The sequence below is a fragment of the Oncorhynchus mykiss genome, chromosome 12 (assembly GCF_013265735.2).
Source record: "Oncorhynchus mykiss isolate Arlee chromosome 12, USDA_OmykA_1.1, whole genome shotgun sequence".
Lineage (NCBI taxonomy): Eukaryota > Metazoa > Chordata > Actinopteri > Salmoniformes > Salmonidae > Oncorhynchus > Oncorhynchus mykiss.
The window spans coordinates 89890925-89911891 of record NC_048576.1 but is presented as its reverse complement, the minus strand read 5'-3'; the positions used below and the strand labels follow the sequence as shown (position 1 = coordinate 89911891).

Sequence of the window (20967 nt, the reverse complement as noted above, 5' to 3'; positions counted from 1 at the left end):
CACGTCCTACAGTTAAACACTAGCAGTAAAACAGTGGTAAAATAATAAAAAGCACAGAGATGAGTGATAAAAGGCTGTGTTTGTGTTTGTTATGTAAGAGGTCCATATGAGGGAATTCATCTTTATTGACTCATCATATGAATGTACCAATATCCTGTAATGTACTGTAATTTCTTTCTAAGACCAAACAGGAAGTAGGAAAATAGCCATTGTGGATTTCCAAAACAAGCGTTTCCATCCATTTATTCTAGGGAAAACCAGGACATAAAGATACATTTAATTGAAACAAATGCAGTACAATAACATGCTTGATTATTGTTATACTGTACAATGCCAAACACATTTGATACCGTTCCTTTTACTCCATTCCATCCATTACACTCCATTCCATCCATTCCACTCCATTCCATCATTACACTCCATTCCAGACATTATTATAAGCCGTCCTCCCCTCAGCAGCCTCCACTGCTTTAGATGTGTTAATGTTCGAGTAGATAGATGTGTTTGCAACTTAGCCTGTTATCTTCCTCCCAGAATATAGGGCAATGACTACCGTAAAATAGATGAAGATCCCCAACATTGGTTAAATGATCTGTTTATCATGACTAGTTCAGTTATCACACATTACTATCAGTAGTAGTTAGTACTACAGTACCATGAGGACATCTAGTAGGTATTGTGGTGTGGCTCATTTCAAAAGGTGCCCTGAACACAGCAATACAACAGAACAATGCCACACTACAAAAGGATAACTCTAACAAAGATAAAACAACCAAAATAAAAAAAAAGGGGGGCATCAAAACTGAAAGAGGATCTACCTAGACTGGTACGAACTAGTAGAACTTGGAGAGTTAACCATCCCTGTGAAACGGGTTTGGTGTCTCATATTTAAACATCTTACCCGGGAAGTGAGGTAGGTTCAAAGCCTTTTCAGCAGAGATTTGTAAACAAGAAGGGAGTAATGAAGCGATCTAGGGGACTTTAGTCAGGACCAGCCGACCTTCTGATACGGGATGCAGTGACGAGTATTAAACCTGTCACCTGTGATAAAGTGAAGTGCTCTATGGTAGACTGCATCCAGAGGTTTTAGAGGGGTGTCTGCTGCACTACTTTTTATTTAACTAGACAAGTCAGTTATTTATTTACAATGACGGCCTACCCCGGCCAAACCTGGGTGACGCTGGGCCAATTGAGCACCGCCCTATAGGACTCCCAACCACGGCCGGATGTGATACAGCCTTCATTTGAACCAGGGACTGAAGTGACACCTCTTGCACTGAGATGCAGTGCCTTAGACTGCCATGCCACACAGGAGCCCCTTAATTTTTGCCTTAAGTACCCATCTGTTTTATGTAACCATACCAAACGTAACATATACTAATTTGGGTGTCCCGAACTTACTGTTACTATGATACCAGGCTGGAAGAAAAGGTGTCACTGAACTTATGTAAGTAACACAGGACAAATACAGACAGCATGATGAATTATCACATCAGAATTCCTGAAAGTTGGTTGCTTTTAGTTTCCTCCTGCTGCTATATCTTGGACCAGATCTCTCTTGCAAAATACATTTTATCTCAATGAGAGTAAAATAAAGATAAAAAAACTGATTTTGGGGCTTCCCAGCAGTACGGGGGGGCTAAAGTGGGCTTAGCCCGCCTCAGTTCAAAATGTACTGCCCTCAGTTTTAGTTTTATGTCCTATAAAAAAATTGCAAAACGTGAAAAATGCTTGAATGCCAGGTTGGCGCTAAAACAATCTGTATCTCCGATGAGCTGTGTCTGTACAATTGACAAGGAGCCCCGCGGAGATATGTGTACGGGGGCTATGGCTGAGATTACATATCAGTCCGCTAATGCAGCACTATTAAACCAACTATGGTCGATCTCCGCACCCCCAAATAAATCTAATTAGCATAATGAAAAAAATCCTAATAGAAATCTGTCTGTTTAAGTTAGAGATACCTGTTTTTGCATTGGATGTGTCTCAATCCACCGCATCCTATGCCACACATCCAAATCTGCAGTGAAAGGTGACAGAGCTAAAGCGGTGCTTGTCAGACCATGAGACATCCCAAAAATCGGTCTTCTCACAAAATCATCTGTAGCGTCCGAACGGTTTGGCAGACACACGATTATGGAAAGATGAGACTCTCCCGACCACGATGGTATTCTCCATTTTGCTCTACGACCCCCTCAAGAGTCTTAGGACTCATCTGAATTTGTTACAGCCAACCTGTCTCTAGCGTCTGAACAGTGTGGGCTAAACCACACTAATCTGACCCCTCTGGGAAACACGTCGCTTGTCTTGCTCTAGGACGCCCACAGGCCTCACAAGACTCGTCTGATGGTGCCACGGTATCAGTTGACAAAATGAACAGAGGTACAGTATATACAGTGCTTTCAGAAAGTATTCAGACCCCTTGACTACTTTTCCCACAATTTGTTACATTAAACACTTATTCTAAAATTGATTAAATATTTTTTTCCCAATACATTACCCCATAATGACAAAGCAAAAACAGGTTTTTAGAAATGTTTGCAAATGTATTAAAAGTTAAAAACAGAAATACCTTCTATGCATAAGTATTCAGAACCTTTGCTATGAGACTCGAAATTGAGCTAAGGTGCATCCTGTTTCCGTTGATCATCCTTGAGATGGTTCAACAACTTAATTGGAGTCCGCCTGTGGTAAATTAAATTGATTGGAGATGATTTGGAAAGGCACACACCTGTCTACACTGCATTGGGAAAGTATTCAGACCCTTTGACATTTCCACATTTTGTTACATTACAGCCTTATTCTAAAATGGAATAATAATTTTAAAAAATCCTCAAACTACACACAATGACACATAATGACAAAGCAAAAAAAGGTTTTTAGAAATGCTTGGGAAAGGGTAACAAAACATATCTGCAGCATTGAAGGTCCCTCAAGAACACAGTAGCCTCCATAATTCTTAAATGGAAGAAGTTTGGAACCACCAAGACTCTTCCTAAAGATGGCCGCCTGGCCAAAGTGAGCTATCGGGGAGAAGGGACTTAGTCAGGGAGATGAACAAGAAACCGATGGTCACTCTGACAGAGCTCCAGTGTTTCTCTGTGGAGATGGGAGGACCTTCCAGGAGGACAACGATCTCTGCAGCACTCCATCAATTAGGCCTTTATGGTAGAGTGGCCAGACGGAAGCCACTCCTCAGTAAAAGACACATGACAGCCCGCTTGGAGTTTGCCAAAAGGCACCTAAAGGACTCTCAGGACATGAGAGACAAGATTCTCTGGTCCGATGAAACCAAGATTTAACTCTTTGGACTGAATGCCAAGTGTCACGTCTGGAAGAAACCTGACACCATCCCTACGGTGAAGCATGGTGGTGGAAGTATCATGCTTTGGGGACGTTTTTCAGCAGCAGGGACTGGGAGACTAGTCAGGATTGAGGGAAAGATGAACGAACAGAGCAAAGTATAGAGAGATCCTTGATGAAAACATGCTCCAGAGTACTCAGGACCTCAGGCTGGGGCGAAGGTTCCTCTTCCAACAGGACAACGACCATAAGCACACAGCCAATACAATGCAGGAGTGGCGTCAGGGCAAGTCTCTGAATGTCCTTAAGAGTCAGAGCCCAGACTTGAGACAGATCTAACATCTCTGGAGAGACCTAAAAATAGCTGTGCAGTGACGCTCCCTATCCAACATGATAGAGTTTGAGAGGATATGTACGGAAGAATGGGAGAACCTCCCCAAATACAAGTGTGCCAAGCTTGTAGCGTCATACCCAAGAAGATTCAAGGCTGTGTTTGCTGCCTAAGGTGCTTCAACAAAGTACTGAGTAAATGGTCTGAATACTTACGTAAATGTAATATTTTAGTTTGTATAAAAAAAAAAATCTAAAATCTCAATAAACCTGTTTTTACTTTGTCACTGTGGGGTATTGTGTGTAGATTCATGAGTAAAAAAAAGATTTAATACATTTTAGAATAAGGCTGTAATGTAACAAAATGTGGAAAAGGTCAAGGGGTCTGAATACTTTCCGAATGCACTCTTTATTGGCAAAAATAAGGGGTACATAAAAATCTAAATGTTTCCTTAGCTTCCTTATATCTCTCAGATATAGGACAGACACTTCAGAACAAACTTCCTATAGATTCATTGGGGGGACTATCTGTTCTTCCATGTAGTGAATTTGTTATTCAATGTATGGGCAGTAAATCCAAATACAATTGTTCATCAAATACATGAGTATATATTTTGTTATACTTCAACGGGTCTCGATCAAATAGCTAAATTATCCTTGGTATGACCTTCTTAAAACAATTCCATATAGCTTAGTCGAACACTATTCTGAGCCGACTTCGCATTGCGCTCAAGAGGGGCATTTGGTTCACACCTGGGAAGCAGCCCAATTAGAAAACGAATGAAATCCCTTTCAACCGATGTAAACTCCTCCCACCCGATGTACCGGCCAGGTGAGCTAAAAAAACATTCTCAGTGGAACATAATGAGAAATGGAGGAGCCACACCCATGCAGAGGAACAACATGTCAGCAACCTGTGAGCGGGCAACGAGCAGCATTTCCAGGCTCGCCCAGGGCGTCAAAATCACTTCTCCTCCTCCTTAAAACAATTCCATATAGCTTCGGAGAACCTTACTCTGAGCCGACTTCGCCGTTCACCAACCGCTCAAGAGGAGCATTTGGTTCACACCAGCGAATTGAATGCATTTCTTTTACAAAATAAATGCAATCAATTTCAATCTGGAAAAACTCCTCCTCCATTGTGTACTGGCCAGGTGAGCTAAAACAACATTCTCAGTGGAACAGAATGAGAAATGAAGGAGTCACACCCATGCAGAGGAACAACATGTCAGCAACAAGTGAGCGGGCAAAGAGATTGAGTTGCAGGCTCGCCCAGGGCATCAACATCGACTAAACCGTTCTGGCAAGCTCCATCAGTTGTACTTAAAAAATATCTAATTTAGGTCGAACGTATTAACACAGATAGCACAACATATCCATGCGTATCATGGTATCCAATGACTTTGTTATACTGGTATAAGTGATATTATAAGAATAGTCTAACCTACATTTCTGTCAAATTAAATCAAATCCATACATCGTTGCACACAATAGATGGTTTAAAGGAGAAGAGAGCTGCAACAGTACCCCAAAATGTTTGTTTTATTGACAACTTAATTAAAAACTGCCTTTCCCTCCACGTCTTTTTCTAAAGTCTAAGAGAAAAGGTGTTTAATCTTGCTACGTAGTCTAAAGGCCACGCCTCAGTCATGAACCTATAATGAAATATGATGCACACAGCATATTGCCTACAGTCATTTTCCAGTGAACTATACTGTCCTCTCAAGCTCTTCCGTGTTCAGTCAAGACGAATTGTCACGCCACTTCTTACGCAACAGCCCTAAAGAAGGAGATCAAAGTTTTTTGTTTTGTTGTTAAATTGCCTTTACATTTCTTACAGGCTACATTTGAATCTGGTAAGCTATGTTACGATAGACTTGTTTGTAATATAAGTGTTTAAATGAAGGGGTGATAGCCTTCCGGAAATGTATGATGTTTATTTTGTTCTAATTACTATTGCCGTAAATATTGGTTCTATGGTTTCGGTTCCTGAGTAGGCTAATAAAATAAATATATGTCTGCTGAAGAAACGTGTCTTTGGTGAGAAGAAAGTGTTTTATACTTTGGCTTGAGAAATCCATTAGATACATTAGAGAAGTAGCATATGCTGCGTTCATGTGCTATCGGAGTTATTGGAAGTTCTGACTGTGTAGTTTCACTTGAATGACCCTTCACATCAGAATTACAAGTCGGGAAACTGTGTGAGCTACCGAAATGCGACCACTGACCTTTTACATTTTCGAACAAAAGATGATAACAATACGTTTTTGACAAGCACAAGATGGGTGCGGCATAAGGTAGCTAGTTTAACCATATTGATCATATTGTAACGAACCTGGGTTTATATCGATGTTAATCAAGCTAGCTAAACGTAATTATAAGCAACGTTAGTTAGCTTATCAAAGTAGCTAAAATCGTATATGTTGAAAAATTGTTCCGATCAAAATGCACATGAATGAAACAAAGTAATATTTCCAACATCGCAGTTAAGAAATAAAACGCTCCGACGACGACTACATAACCGCAGCATTAACCTACGTGGAATTACGATCGCTCCCTCTGCTCACGCGTGCTGAATGCGCTTATAGACATAGATGACTATAAAAACGTGTCAAACTGATGGGATACAGAAGCTACAATCCTTGCCAAATGAGGAGAGCTTTATCACAACTTCAAAATGGACTGGTTGACTGAAGTAGGGAAATATGTATTCCAGCAATGAGCTGCAGTTTTGGAAGAACTGCGTCATTTTCAGTTTAGGTGACTTTGCGAGTGAACCTAGTATCACAGTCACAAAGTCAGCATTGTCTATATCGTAAATATTAATATAAAAAAGCTTAAGGTTAGGTTTAGGCACAAGGTTAACAATGTGATTAATGTTAGGGTTAAGGGTTAGGTTTAAAATCTGATTTTAGGAAGCGAAATGTAGAAACAGGCAGGGTTTCGGACGTTGTGGCTGTGGTAACTATTGAATACCCTACATTGCGAACCGCTAGTGTCATTTAGAATTGGTTAGCCTTGGCTATGCATATAGACAGCATCCACACTGGGAATATGCAAAAACATTAGTTTATAAAGACAAAGAGCGTATTTTCATCAGAACCACTAAGCCTAGGCCTACTCCCCAAACATATGTCGTGGCCCTAATTCATCCCAATGCAGTGTTCAATGAAAAATTGTTAATACATTTAGATCATTCCAATAATGAACTAAATTGAACGTCTGTATATCGATAAGAAGACAGATTTAGGTTTGTAACCCTGAAAAATATGTGTTTCAACATGCCGAATTGAGACCCGTTTCAAATTACCATTCTTTGTGTCATGTACTGTCATGTTGTGTCTTGTCTCTGTCCTTTCCCTTCACCCTGTCTCCCTCTGCTGGTCGTTGTTAGGTTACCTTTCCACCCCCTCTTTCCCCCAGCTGTGCCTTGTCTCCTCCTAACCACCTCGTCACCCCTTTTCCCACCTGTTCCCTTTTTCCCTCTGATTAGTCCCCTATATCTCTCTCTGTTTTTGTTCCTGTCCTTGTCGGATTCTTGTTTGTTGTGTTTCATGCCTGAACCAGACTGTCGTCATGTTTGCTGTAACCTTGTCTTGTCCTGTCGGAATCTGCCGGTCCGTCTGAGCCTACCTATGTTTGGTAATTAAAGAAGCTCTGTTTAAGTTAATTCGCTTTTGGGTCCTCATTCACGCACCGTAACAGAAGAATCCGACCAAGAATGGACCCAGCGACTTCGGATCCTCTCCACTCAGCCGTCGGGATCCAGGGAGCGATGCTAGGCAGACACGAGCAGGAAGTGTCTGCTGCTCGACATGCCGTTGAGACCCTGGCTACCCAAGTCTCCAACCTCACAGAACAGGTTCACCACCAACCGCCTCTGTCTCTATTGCGGTTCCGCTGGTCATTTTGTCACTTCATGTCCAGTAAAAGGCCAGAGCTCGTCAGTAAGCGGAGGGCTACTGGTGAGCGCTACTACTCCTGTCTCTCCTTCAAGATCCTGCACTACCTTGTCGGTCCATCTACGCTGGACCGGTTCGTCAGCTTCCTGCAGTGCCTTAATAGACTCTGGGGCGGAGGGCTGTTTTATGGACGAGACCTGGGCTCGGGAACATGACATTCCTCTCAGACAGTTAAAGGAGCCCACGGCCTTGTTCGCCCTGGATGGTAGTCCTCTCCCCAGGATTCAGCGTGAGACGCTACCTTTAACCCTCACTGTTTCTGGTAATCATAGTGAAACCATTTCTTTTTTAATTTTTCGTTCACCTTTTACACCTGTTGTTTTGGGCCATCCCTGGCTAGTTTGTCATAATCCTTCCATTAATTGGTCTAGTAATTCTATCCTCTCCTGGAACGTCTCTTGTCATGTGAAATGTTTAATGTCTGCTATCCCTCCTGTTTCCTCTGTCTCTTCTTCACAGGAGGAGCCTGGTGATTTGACAGGGGTGCCGGAGGAATATCACGATCTGCGCACGGTGTTCAGTCGGTCCAGGGCCACCTCTCTTCCTCCACACCGGTCGTATGATAGTAGTATTGATCTCCTTCCGGGAACCACCCCCCCCCCGGGGTAGACTATACTCTCTGTCGGCTCCCGAACGTAAGGCTCTCGAAGATTATTTGTCTGTAGCTCTTGACGCCGGTACCATAGTCCCCTCCTCCTCTCCCGCCGAAGCGGGGGTTTTTTTTGTCAAGAAGAAGGACGGGTCTCTGCGCCCCTGCATAGATTATCGAGGGCTCAATGACATAACAGTGAAGAATCGTTATCCGCTTCCTCTTATGTCTTCAGCCTTCGAGATCCTGCAGGGAGCCAGGTTTTTCACTAAGTTGGACCTTCGTAACGCTTACCATCTCGTGCGCATCAGGGAGGGGGACGAGTGGAAGACGGCGTTTAACACTCCGTTAGGGCACTTTGAATACCGGGTTCTTCCTTTCGGCCTCGCTAACGCTCCAGCTGTCTTTCAGGCATTAGTCAATGATGTCCTGAGAGACATGCTGAACATCTTTGTTTTCGTTTACCTTGACGATATCCTGATTTTTTCACCGTCACTCCAGATTCATGTTCAGCACGTTCGACGTGTCCTCCAGCGCCTTTTAGAGAATTGTCTTTTTGTGAAGGCTGAGAAGTGCACTTTTCATGCCTCCTCCGTCACATTTCTCGGTTCTGTTATTTCCGCTGAAGGCATTAAGATGGATCCCGCTAAGGTCCAAGCTGTCATTGATTGGCCCGTCCCTAAGTCACGCGTCGAGCTGCAGCGCTTTCTCGGCTTCGCGAACTTCTATCGTCGTTTCATCCGTAATTTCGGTCAGGTGGCAGCTCCTCTCACAGCCCTTACTTCTGTCAAGACGTGCTTTAAGTGGTCCGTTTCCGCCCAGGGAGCTTTTGATCTCCTCAAGAATCGTTTTACATCCGCTCCTATCCTTGTTGCACCTGACGTCTCTAGACAGTTCGTTGTCGAGGTTGACGCGTCAGAGGTGGGCGTGGGAGCCATCCTTTCTCAGCGCTCCCTCTCTGACGACAAGGTCCACCCATGCGCGTATTTTTCTCATCGCCTGTCGCCGTCGGAACGTAACTATGATGTGGGTAACCGCGAACTGCTCGCCATCCGGTTAGCCCTAGGCGAATGGCGACAGTGGTTGGAGGGGGCGACCGTTCCTTTTGTCGTTTGGACTGACCATAGGAACCTTGAGTACATCCGTTCTGCCAAACGACTTAACCTTTCTGATCTCCCCATCCCGGATCCGGGTTCGTGAATACAGACTCAAGCTCATTACCATAACGCAACGTTAACTATTCATGAAAATCGCAAATGAAATGAAATAAATATGCCATCTCTCAAGCTTAGCCTTTTGTTAACAACACTGTCATCTCAGATTTTCAAAATATGCTTCTCAACCATTGCAAAACAAGCATTTGTGTAACAGTATTGATGGCTAACGTAGCATTTAGCATTAGCATTCAGCTGGCAACATTTACACAAAAAAACAGAAAAGCATTCAAAAAAATCATTTACCTTTGAAGAACTTCAGATGTTTTCAATGAGGAGACTCTCAGATAGCAAATGTTCAGTTTTTCCTGAAAGATTATTTGTTTAGGACAAATCGCTCCGTTTTCTGCGTCACGTTTAGCTATGAAAAAACCCCTGTATCCAGGATTGTGTAAATCTATCAGCAAGCTCATTAGCATAACACAACGTTAACTATTTATGAAAATCGCAAATGAAATGAAATAAATATGCCATCTCTCAAGCTTAGCCTTTTGTAAACAACACTGTCATCTCAGATTTTCAAAATATGCTTCTCAACCATAGGAAAACAATCATTTGTGTAAAAGTAGCTAGCTAGAGTTAGCATTTCGCGTTAGCATTTAGCGTTAGCATTAGCGTTAGCATCCAGCACGCAACATTAACAAAAACATAAAAGCCTTCAAATAAAATCATTTACCTTTGAAGAACTTCTGATGTTTTCAATGAGGATACTCTCAGTTAGATAGCAGATGCTCAGTTTTTCCAAAAAGATTCCTTGTGTATTAGAAATAGCTCCGTTTTATACATCACATTTGGCTACCAAAAAAAATCCATAAATTCAGTCCTCAAAACGCAAACTTTTTTCCAAATTAACTCCATAATATCGACTGAAAACATGGCAAACGTTGTTTAGAATCAAGCCTCAAGGTGTTTTTCACATCTCTTCATTGATACATCGTTCTTGGACACATGCTTTCTCTCCTGAATCCCAGGAGAAAATGACCGCACCTGAAGATTACGCACAAATTTAGACAAAGGACACCGGGCAGACCTCTGGAAAATGTAGTCTCTTATGGCCAATCTTCCAATGATATGCCTACAAATACGTCACAATGCTGCTAAGACCTTGGGCGAACGACAGAAAGTGTAGGCTCATTCCTTGCGCAATCACAGCCATATAAGGAGAGAATGGAAAACAGAGCTTCAGAAATTCTGCTAATTCCTGGGTGATGCATCATCTTGGTTTCGCCTGTAGAATGAGTTCTGGGGCACTTACAGACAAAATCTTTGCAGATTCTGAAACTTCAGAGTGTTTTCTTTCCAAAACTGTCAAGAATATGCATAGTCGAGCATCTTTTCGTGACAAAATATCGCGCTTAAAACGGGAACGTTTTTTATCCAAAAATGAAATAGCGCCCCTAGAGCTCTAAGAGGTTAATGCGCGTCAGGCGCGTTGGGCGCTGTTTTTCGCTCGTTTCGAGTTCGTGATTTCTTATCGTCCGGGCTCTAAGAACACCAAGCCTGATGCTTTGTCTCGTCTCTTCAGTTCTTCAGTAGCCTCCACTGACCCCGAGGGGATTCTCCCTGAGGGGCGTGTTGTCGGGTTGACTGTCTGGGGAATTGAGAGGCAGGTAAAACAAGCGCTCACTCACACTCCGTCGCCGCGCGCTTGTCCTAGGAACCTTCTTTTCGTTCCCGTTCCTACTCGTCTGGCCGTTCTTCAGTGGGCTCACTCTGCCAAGTTAGCCGGCCACCCTGGCGTTCGGGGTACGCTTGCTTCCATTCGCCAGCGTTTTTGGTGGCCCACCCGGGAGCATGACACGCGTCGTTTCGTGGCTGCTTGTTCGGTCTGCGCGCAGACTAAGTCCGGTAACTCTCCTCCTGCCGGCCGTCTCAGGCCGCTTCCTATTCCCTCTCGACCGTGGTCTCACATCGCCTTAGATTTTGTCACCGGACTGCCTTCGTCAGCGGGGAAGACTGTTATTCTTACGGTTGTCGATAGGTTCTCTAAGGCGGCTCATTTCATTCCCCTTGCTAAGCTTCCTTCTGCTAAAGAGACGGCACAAATCATCATCGAGAATGTTTTCAGAATTCATGGCCTTCCGTCAGACGTCGTTTCGGACAGAGGTCCGCAATTCACGTCTCAATTTTGGAGGGAGTTTTGCCGTTTGATTGGGGCTTCCGTCAGTCTCTCTTCCGGCTTTCACCCCCAGTCTAACGGTCAAGCAGAACGGGCCAATCAGACTATTGGTCGCATCTTACGCAGTCTTTCTTTTCGCAACCCTGCGTCTTGGTCAGAACAGCTCCCCTGGGCAGAATACGCCCACAACTCGCTTCCTTCGTCTGCGACCGGGCTATCTCCTTTTCAGAGTAGCCTCGGGTACCAGCCTCCGCTGTTCTCATCTCAGTTCGCCGAGTCCAGCGTCCCCTCCGCTCAGGCTTTTGTCCAACGTTGCGAGCGCACCTGGAAGAGGGCCAGGTCTGCACTTTGCCGTTATAGGACGCAGACTGTGAGGGCTGCTAATAAGCGTAGAACTAAGAGTCCTAGATATTGTCGCGGTCAGAGAGTTTGGCTCTCCACTCAGAACCTTCCCCTTAAGACGGCTTCTCGCAAGTTGACCCCGCGGTTCATTGGTCCGTTCCGTATTTCTCGGGTCATTAATCCTGTCGCAGTTCGACTTCTTCTTCCGCGATACCTTCGTCGCGTCCACCCGGTCTTCCATGTCTCCTGTGTCAAGCCCGTCCTTCGCGCCCCCGCTCGTCTCCCCCCCCCCCCCCCCCCCCATCCTTGTCGAGGGCGCACCCATCTACAGGGTCCGTAGAATTTTGGACATGCGTCCTCGGGGCCGTGGTCACCAGTACCTCGTAGATTGGGAGGGGTACGGTCCTGAGGAGAGGAGTTGGGTTCCCTCTCGGGACGTGCTGGACCGTGTGCTGATCGAGGATTTCCTCCGTTGCCGCCAGGTTTCCTCCTCGAGTGCGCCAGGAGGCGCTCGGTGAGTGGGGGGGTACTGTCATGTACTGTCATGTTGTGTCTTGTCTCTGTCCTTTCCCTTCACCCTGTCTCCCTCTGCTGGTCGTTGTTAGGTTACCTTTCCACCCCCTCTTTCCCCCAGCTGTGCCTTGTCTCCTCCTAACCACCTCGTCACCCCTTTTCCCACCTGTTCCCTTTTTCCCTCTGATTAGTCCCCTATATCTCTCTCTGTTTTTGTTCCTGTCCTTGTCGGATTCTTGTTTGTTGTGTTTCATGCCTGAACCAGACTGTCGTCATGTTTGCTGTAACCTTGTCTTGTCCTGTCGGAATCTGCCGGTCCGTCTGAGCCTACCTATGTTTGGTAATTAAAGAAGCTCTGTTTAAGTTAATTCGCTTTTGGGTCCTCATTCACGCACCGTAACACTTTGTGAATAACTGTTCAGACGCGAGATGCGAATCACTTCGCAGTATTCTGTTCTATTTTAATCTCTTATAATAAATCATGCTTTTACTATACAATATGTGTATTGACTGTGATAAGTGCTCGGGAAATAAGAGCGTCTATATTAGCAAAACACGGCTATGAAATTGCACAGCCATAGGCTTCTATTAGCAAGCGCCACACTGAGGTTACTACTTCATTGAAGATGTGTTCCAGGATACACTATAACCAGTTGATATTACAGTTTCATTAAATTCATCTTAATTTTTTTATTTTTTTATTGACTGAATTTACCTACATTAAACAATTTAGCTATTAGGATTCCTTACCTGTAATTGTAATGATAAATTGGACATTGTTGACATATATCCCAGTGCAGACATTGTTCTAGAAATAGTACTCAAACAGTACTCAAACAGTAAAAAAAAAGTCAGGTTTATGCGGAATGCTTAGGTGTGTACAACTATTTAATGTAAGCCTATTTCAACTTTATTAGGTGTGTTTCACTCAAATAAAGGATTTATTGGAACGACATTTAAAATTATAATTGTCATGTTGATTTGACCCCAAAATAGTTTTGATCTATATTATTCATGAGAAGTGTTTATTCATTTTGGTGTGGATTCTTCGAGTTTAAGTGCTTTTTAAGTGCTTTTTAAGTGCTTTTTTTGCCCTACTTGTTCACCAGCATTTGTATTGTTTTCCCAACAGTCATCAGGGAATCATCACATCAATGGGGTAAATATATTTCAATTTAAAAAATGTAAGAGATGATATATATATATATGAGGCTCCAGGTTATTTACATGGAAATGACGTTGGCCCACACTTTGTTTATTACATTTATTGACTTGCTGAATTTACAATTGTTTAAGAATTTACTCAAGGCATGTCTGGGTTCCTTACCTAATTTGCAAATGTGTATTTCTTGTTGTTTTAGTTAAATTAATTCATAATTCTACAGTTTAATAAAACAAAACGTATTCTGTTTTTATCATTTTATACAGGTTGTTAAAGAAGATAGAGACTGAGTTTCTTTGCTGTGAGAAGGAAAAAGAAGGTATCAGACAAATTTCTTTATGTAGTGTATTGTCATCCAATGGCCTTTGTATCCAGACACTTTAAAAGGAAATGTCTGATTCAGCTGACATATGCAGCATTTACCGTGAATGCGATCTCCGTGAACATTGCCTTTAAAAGCCGCATTGCCTGTTACCCGCAATCGGATTGAATCCCAGGTTTAGACAACACTAGACCTCATATTTTACACGTTTAATGTTTTTCAATAAACAATTTCCATAAACATTCAAATTTCATGATAGAGAAATTGAATGTCATAAGAAGATAAAGTTGCTTGCTTACTGGTGACTTGTGGCCACTAGGGCCCCTCCTTCACTATATGAAAACAGTGTCTTCATGTTTTATGATTGGTTGTCATTCTATACTATATAAGGCCTGAGGCCGATTCTTAAAAAATCCACAAGGAAATCAAAAAGCTAGCTGATCCCTCTAGATTTCCACTCGTTGCGCTGATTCTATTTAGCATTCCCTCCAGAGACGATTTTCAACTTCCTTCAAACTACATACTACAGTATGTATTATGCAAAGACAGCTTTCTTTCACCTCCAACACGTCACAACTCGGACCCACTATCACCGACCCCATTGCTGAAACCCTCATTCACGCCTGGACTATTGCAGCACCATTCTCTACAGACTCCCTGACAAAACACTGGACCTACTTCCATAGATTCAATCTCAGCTGCCAGAGTCCTCACACACACCAGACCTTGAGACATCACAACCTTCATCAAACTTCACTGGCTCCCAGTTCAATCCAGGATCATCTTCAAGCAACTCTTGCTCACCGACAAATAGACTGGCCCTCACATACCTCTCCAACCTACTACACTCCCACCGATTTACTGCGCTCCTCTGACACTGGCCTCCTCACCCTCCCTCGCAACAGGCTCCGCTCCATGTGAGAACGTCCTTTAAGCAGTGCAGGCCCCCAGCTCTGGAACTCCCTCTCCATGTCAGAACCTCACAATCCATGCACATATTCTAGTCCACACTAAGACTTCACACAGGCTTACCCAAAATGGCTGTTGTCTAAGCTTTTATCTCTTGTTGTTTACTCCCCTGGTTAGTCTGTCATCATGTTTAGTGCTCTCCCTGGTTAGTCTGTCATCATGTTTAGTGTGCTGCCTGGTTAGTCTGTCATCATGTTTAGTGTGCTGCCTGGTTAGTCTGTCATCATGTTCAGTGTGCTGCCTGGTTAGTCTGTCATCATGTTTAGTGTTCTGCCTGGTTAGTCTGTCATCATGTTTAGTGTGCTGCCTGGTTAGTCTGTCATCATGTTCAGTGTGCTGCCTGGTTAGTCTGTCATCATGTTTAGTGTTCTGCCTGGTTAGTCTGTCATCATGTTCAGTGTTCTGCCTGGTTAGTCTGTCATCATGTTTAGTGTTCTGCCTGGTTAGTCTGTCATCATGTTTAGTGTTCTGCCTGGTTAGTCTGTCATCATGTTCAGTGTTCTGCCTGGTTAGTCTGTCATCATGTTTAGTGTTCTGCCTGGTTAGTCTGTCATCATGTTCAGTGTTCTGCCTGGTTATGAATTTGTTGTGCTTAATAAGATCCAGGACTGCATCTTTGAATCAGATGGCTAATAATACATTACGATTCTAAATGTTAATATTTGCAAGTTGTGAGTAGGATGTTCTGCACTCTTGACATTTACAATGTTAAATATAGTTTCTAATTATTGTCAGTTGTTGCCACAGATGCTGTGGAATTCCTCGGCCAAATCGAAAAGATTGTGTTGAAACATCGCCACAACAAGATACCTCTTGCAAAGCCGAAAAGTTACGAGTTGAGAATCGGGGGTCTGGAGGACACTGTTCACGCTGGAGATGGTGAACAGTTAGAAGTTTGGAAAGACTGCTACCTTCCAGAGAGAATGGAGATGGTGGTCATTGGTGCCCTGGATGACTTCCGCTGTTCGGCAGCAGGATGGCAGCTGGTTCTCCTGTTATGTGAAGATGGCAATGTCTACGCCTACGAGTTTGAAGTTCTACACCTTGTTGCCAGAAGCTTGGAAGATCTCTTTAAATCTGGAGCAGAGTTCCCAGGACTGGAGAAACACAGATTTGGAGAATGCTTTGAGGAATTGGTAAGACCCAGCAATATTACATTAACTTAGCAAATGTATTAACTTATTTTGTGTTTAACATTAATAAACAAGGTGTTGTTATTGTCAGTTACAGTAGGTCTTGCATTTATTCGTCTACATGTCATTGTTCTTGAATAATTACAAAATGTAGACATACAGTGTAATGTGTCAATAAGTAAGTTGCTGGAGAAGTCAGCTAGTTATTCCACAGTTATATTTTCTCAGACTGAGGAAGAGATGGAGAAAGAGATGCAATGTGACGAAATAAAGAAAATCAATGACGAGCATATTCAGTTCCGAAGAAGTTTGGAGATTGAGATGCTGGGGGATCTCAAAGCAATCAGTCAATCTGAGGTAATAATTACTGTTTGATTCAGACTGAGGGTATGGTACACATAGCAAAACATGACAAAAGTGTGTATATTGAAATCAGGGAAAGTTTAAGACAAAAATCTATTATCTATGCTCGCCCCTAGGTGAACAAACCCTAATACTGCTGTTTGTTTATGTTAATGCTGTCAAAATGTCCGTCAATTATTATGGTAATATTGTGGTAAACTATTTGTGATGTTCCATAACCTCTATGTTGTTGATAATGTTTCAGCCAAACATTCAAACCCAACAAAGTAATGAGCCAATTCGGACCGAATATTCAAGGCCTTCAAAGGAAGCACTGAAAAGGAAGCACTGCGAATTCAATGGCTCAGACACAAGAGGATTACAATACTCACAAGAGGATTACAAAAAGAAAACCAGCCCCGTCGCGGACCAGGATGCCTTGCTCCCAGACAGACTAAATAACGTCTTTGCTCGCTTTGAGGACAATACAGTGCCACTGACACGGCCCGCTACCAAAACCTGGGACTCTCCTTCACTGCAGCCGACGTGAGTAAAACATTTAAACGTGTTAACTCTCGCAAGGCTGCAGGCCCAGACGGCATCCCCAGCCGCATCCTCAGAGTGTGGAGTGTGCTCCACAGAGTGTGCTCTGGTGTGTTTACGGACATATTCAATCAAACCTTATCCCAGTCTGCTGTCCCCATATGCTTCAAGAGGGCCACCATTGTTCCTGTTTCCAAGAAAGCTAAGGTAACTGAGCTACTGAAGTGCTTTGAGAGACTAGTCAACGACCATATCACCTCCACCCTACCTGACACCCTAGACCCACTCCAATTTGCTTACCGCCCGAATAGGTTCACAGACGACGCAATCGCAACCACACTGCACACTGCCCTAACCCATCTGGACAAGAGGAATACCTATGTCAGAATGCTGTTCATCGACTACAGCTCAGCATTTAACACCATAGTACCCTCCAAACTCGTCATCAAGCTTGAGACCCTGGGTCTCGACCCCGCCCTGTGCAACTGGGTACTGGACTTCCTGATGGGCTGCTTCCAGGTGGTGAGAGTAGTGTCATGATGTTGCCCTCTTTGAGTACAGCGAGCACCATCCCCCCGCTCTCTGCTTCTACAACCAGACTGCTGTGGGCAGAGTGAGGTCGCAAATTCCCAATGAAGACCCTGCCTCATGGACACACAGTTATAGAGAGTAGTTTTCATGGAGACAAAGGAAATCCTTCCACCTCACAGAACGTGAGGTACAAATAAATGTCATGTTCCAGAGAAAGTGTAAAAGATTGGTGAAGAATCCAGCTACAAACTGGTCCTTTTGTCACAACTTGGGAAGATCAAGAGAGACGGTGTGGCTACATTACCATAACGCTGTTTATATAATAGCCTCAGATATGAGGTTTACATCTAATTGTTGTATAAGATGAATGAGTGAGGATGATACTGTTTGAATAATGGTGTAATATGATTGTGGACTGTTTAATGAAGAAAAATACAATTCCCTTTTGATTTGAACTAAATCAGAGGACCGCCCCTGAGCCCAGTTAGGGTCAGACATCCTGGGACAGCCCTCGTCTGCCATTCTGAATAAAACCCCACTTTGAGAAATTATCAGTAGACCATGTTTTTCTCCATTAGGAGGGGGACTAAAGGTTGTAGACCATTGCTGAATCTTTTAACCATACCACGTGGTTAAAACTCTTAGACTATCGATACCGACAGAATAAGAACAAGTGTTTGATACTAATTACTAGTCTACAGCTAGGAATTCGGCATCAATGAACGCGAAGAACGACAACCGCCGAAACATTCATTCTATAATGAAAAAAGCAGACACCTTATTTACATAAGTATTCAGACCCTTTGCTATGAGACACAAAATTGAGCTCATGTGCATCCTGTTTCCATTGATCATCCTTTATGTTTCTACAACTTGATTGGAGTCCATCTGTGATATTCAATTGATTTGGAGATGATTTGGAAAGGCACACACCTGTCTAAATAAGGTTCCACAGTTGACAGTGCATGTCAGAGTAAAATTGTGTCGGATTGTGTCGAGGCAAAGATCTGGGGAAGGGTATCAAATAATTTCTGCAGCAATGATGGTCCTCAATAACCTCCATCATTCTTAAATGGTAGAAGTTTGGAACCACCAAGACTCTTCCTAGAGCTGGCTACCCGGCCAAACTTAGCAATCGGGGGAGAAGGGCCTTGGTCAGGGAGGTGACCAAGAACCCGATGGTCACTCTGACAGAGCTCCAGAGTTCCTCTGTTGAGATGGGAGTACCTTCCAGAAGGACAACCATCTCTGCAGCACTGTACCAATCAGGCCTTTATATGGTAGAGTGGCTAGATGCAAGCCACTCCCCTGTAAACAGCACATGACAGTCCACTTGAAGTTTGCCAAAAGGCACATAAAGGACACTCCGACCATGAGAAACAAGATTCTCTGGTCTGATGAAACCAAGATTGGACTCTTTGGCCTGACTTCCAAGCGTCACTTCTGGAGGAAACCTGGCACCATCCCTACGGTGAAGCATGGTGGTGGTAGCCTCATGCTGTGGGGATGTCTTTCAGTGACAGGGACTCTGAGACTAGTCCAGATCGATGGAAAGATTAATGGAGCAAAGTATAGAGTGATCCTTGATGAAAACCTTCTCCAGAGCGCTCAGGACCTCAGACTGGGGCGATGGGTTCACCTTCCAACAGAACAACGACCCTAAGAACACAGCCAAGACAGCGTAGGAGTGGCTTCTGGACAAGTCTCTGAATGTCCTTGAGTGGCCCAGCCAGAGCCAGGACTTGAACCCAATCAAACATCTTTGGAGAGATATGAAAATAGCTGTGCAGTGACGGTCCCCATCCAACCTGACAGAGCTTGAAAGGATCTGCAGAGAAGAATGGGAGAAACTCCCCAAATACAGGTGTGCCAAGCTTGTAGCACCATACACAAGAAGACTTGAGGCTGTAATCACTGCCAAAGGTGCTTCAACAAAGTACTGAGTAAAGGGTCTGAACACTTATGTAAATGTGATATTGTAAATGTGATATTGTAAATACGTATGTAAATGTGATATTGTAAATACGTATGTAAATGTGATATTGTAAATGTAAATGTGATATTGTAAATACGTATGTAAATGTGATATTGTAAATACGTATGTAAATGTGATATTGTAAATGTAAATGTGATATTGTAAATGTAAATGTGATATTGTAAATACGTATGTAAATGTGATATTGTAAATATTTTTTTGCAAACCTTTCTAAAAACCTGTTTTTGGTTTGTCATTATGGGGTATTGTATGTTGATTGATTAAGGGGGGAAATGATTTCATCCATTTTAGAATAAAGCTGTAACGTAAGAAAATATGGAAAAAGTCAAGGGGTCTGAATACTTTCCGATTGCACTGTATATTTGCTAAGGTTTTTAAAAAGGAGTGCATTTTGAGATAATTGTAGATATTATTAAAATAGTTACTTCAGCAAATGACATACAGTGCCTTGCGAAAGTATTCGGCCCCCTTGAACTTTGCGACCTTTTGCCACATTTCAGGCTTCAAACATAAAGATATAAAACTGTATTTTTTTGTGAAGAATCAACAACAAGTGGGACACAATCATGAAGTGGAATGACATTTATTGGATATTTCTAACTTTTTTAACAAAACAAAAACTGAAAAATTGGGCGTGCAAAATTATTCAGCCCCCTTAAGTTAATACTTTGTAGCGCCACCTTTTGCTGCGATTACAGCTGTAAGTCGCTTGGGGTATGTCTCTATCAGTTTTGCACATCGAGAGACTGAAATTTTTTCCCATTCCTCCTTGCAAAACAGCTTGAGCTCAGTGAGGTTGGATGGAGAGCATTTGTGAACAGCAGTTTTCAGTTCTTTCCACAGATTCTCGATTGGATTCAGGTCTGGACTTTGACTTGGCCATTCTAACACCTGGATATGTTTATTTTTTAACCATTCCATTGTAGATTTTTCTTTATGTTTTGGATCATTGTCTTGTTGGAAGACAAATCTCCGTCCCAGTCTCAGGTCTTTTGCAGACTCCATCAGGTTTTCTTCCAGAATGGTCCTGTATTTGGCTCCATCCATCTTCCCATCAATTTGAACCATCTTCCCTGTCCCTGCTGAAGAAAAGCAGACCCAAACCATGATGCTGCTACCATGTTTGACAGTGGGCATGGTGTGTTCAGGGTGATGAGCTGTGTTGCTTTTACGCCAAACATAACGTTTTGCATTGTTGCCAAAAAGTTCAATTTTGGTTTCATCTGACCAGAGCACCTTCTTCCACATGTTTGGTGTGTCTCCCAGGTGGCTTGTGGCAAACTTTAAACTACACTTTTTATGGATATCTTTAAGAAATGGCTTTCTTCTTGCCACTCTTCCATAAAGGTCAGATTTGTGCAATATACGACTGATTGTTGTCCTATGGACAGAGTCTCCCACCTCAGCCGTAGATCTCTGCAGTTCATCCAGAGTGATCATGGGCCTCTTGGCTGCATCTCTGATCAGTCTTCTCCTTGTATGAGCTGAAAGTTTAGAGGGACGGCCAGGTCTTGGTAGATTTGCAGTGGTCTGACACTCCTTCCATTTCAATATTATCGCTTGCACAGTGCTCCTTGGGATGTTTAAAGCTTGGGAA

At 43.1% G+C, this 20967-nt stretch overlaps 1 protein-coding gene across 5 annotated transcripts; it reads left to right on the top strand.

Annotated features, from left to right (window-relative positions):
- The first annotated feature begins 5309 nt into the window (after nucleotides 1-5309).
- On the top strand, nucleotides 5310-17057 carry LOC110538819. Of its 5 annotated transcripts, none has more exons than XM_036939130.1 (6): nucleotides 5310-5489; nucleotides 13505-13531; nucleotides 13801-13853; nucleotides 15573-15961; nucleotides 16187-16315; nucleotides 16566-17054. In XM_036939130.1, exons 2-6 carry the CDS (start codon nucleotides 13527-13529, stop codon nucleotides 16848-16850), a joined length of 861 nt encoding a protein of 286 aa, XP_036795025.1. In that variant the 5' UTR covers nucleotides 5310-5489; nucleotides 13505-13526; the 3' UTR covers nucleotides 16851-17054. The 5 variants fall into 5 exon arrangements, with proteins under 5 accessions (XP_036795025.1, XP_036795022.1, XP_036795024.1 ...); XM_036939127.1 differs by having other exon boundaries at nucleotides 5314-5489; nucleotides 15561-15961; nucleotides 16566-17056; XM_036939129.1 differs by lacking the exon at nucleotides 5310-5489 and adding an exon at nucleotides 5496-5930 and having other exon boundaries at nucleotides 15561-15961; nucleotides 16566-17057.
- Nucleotides 17058-20967: the final 3910 nt, after the last annotated feature.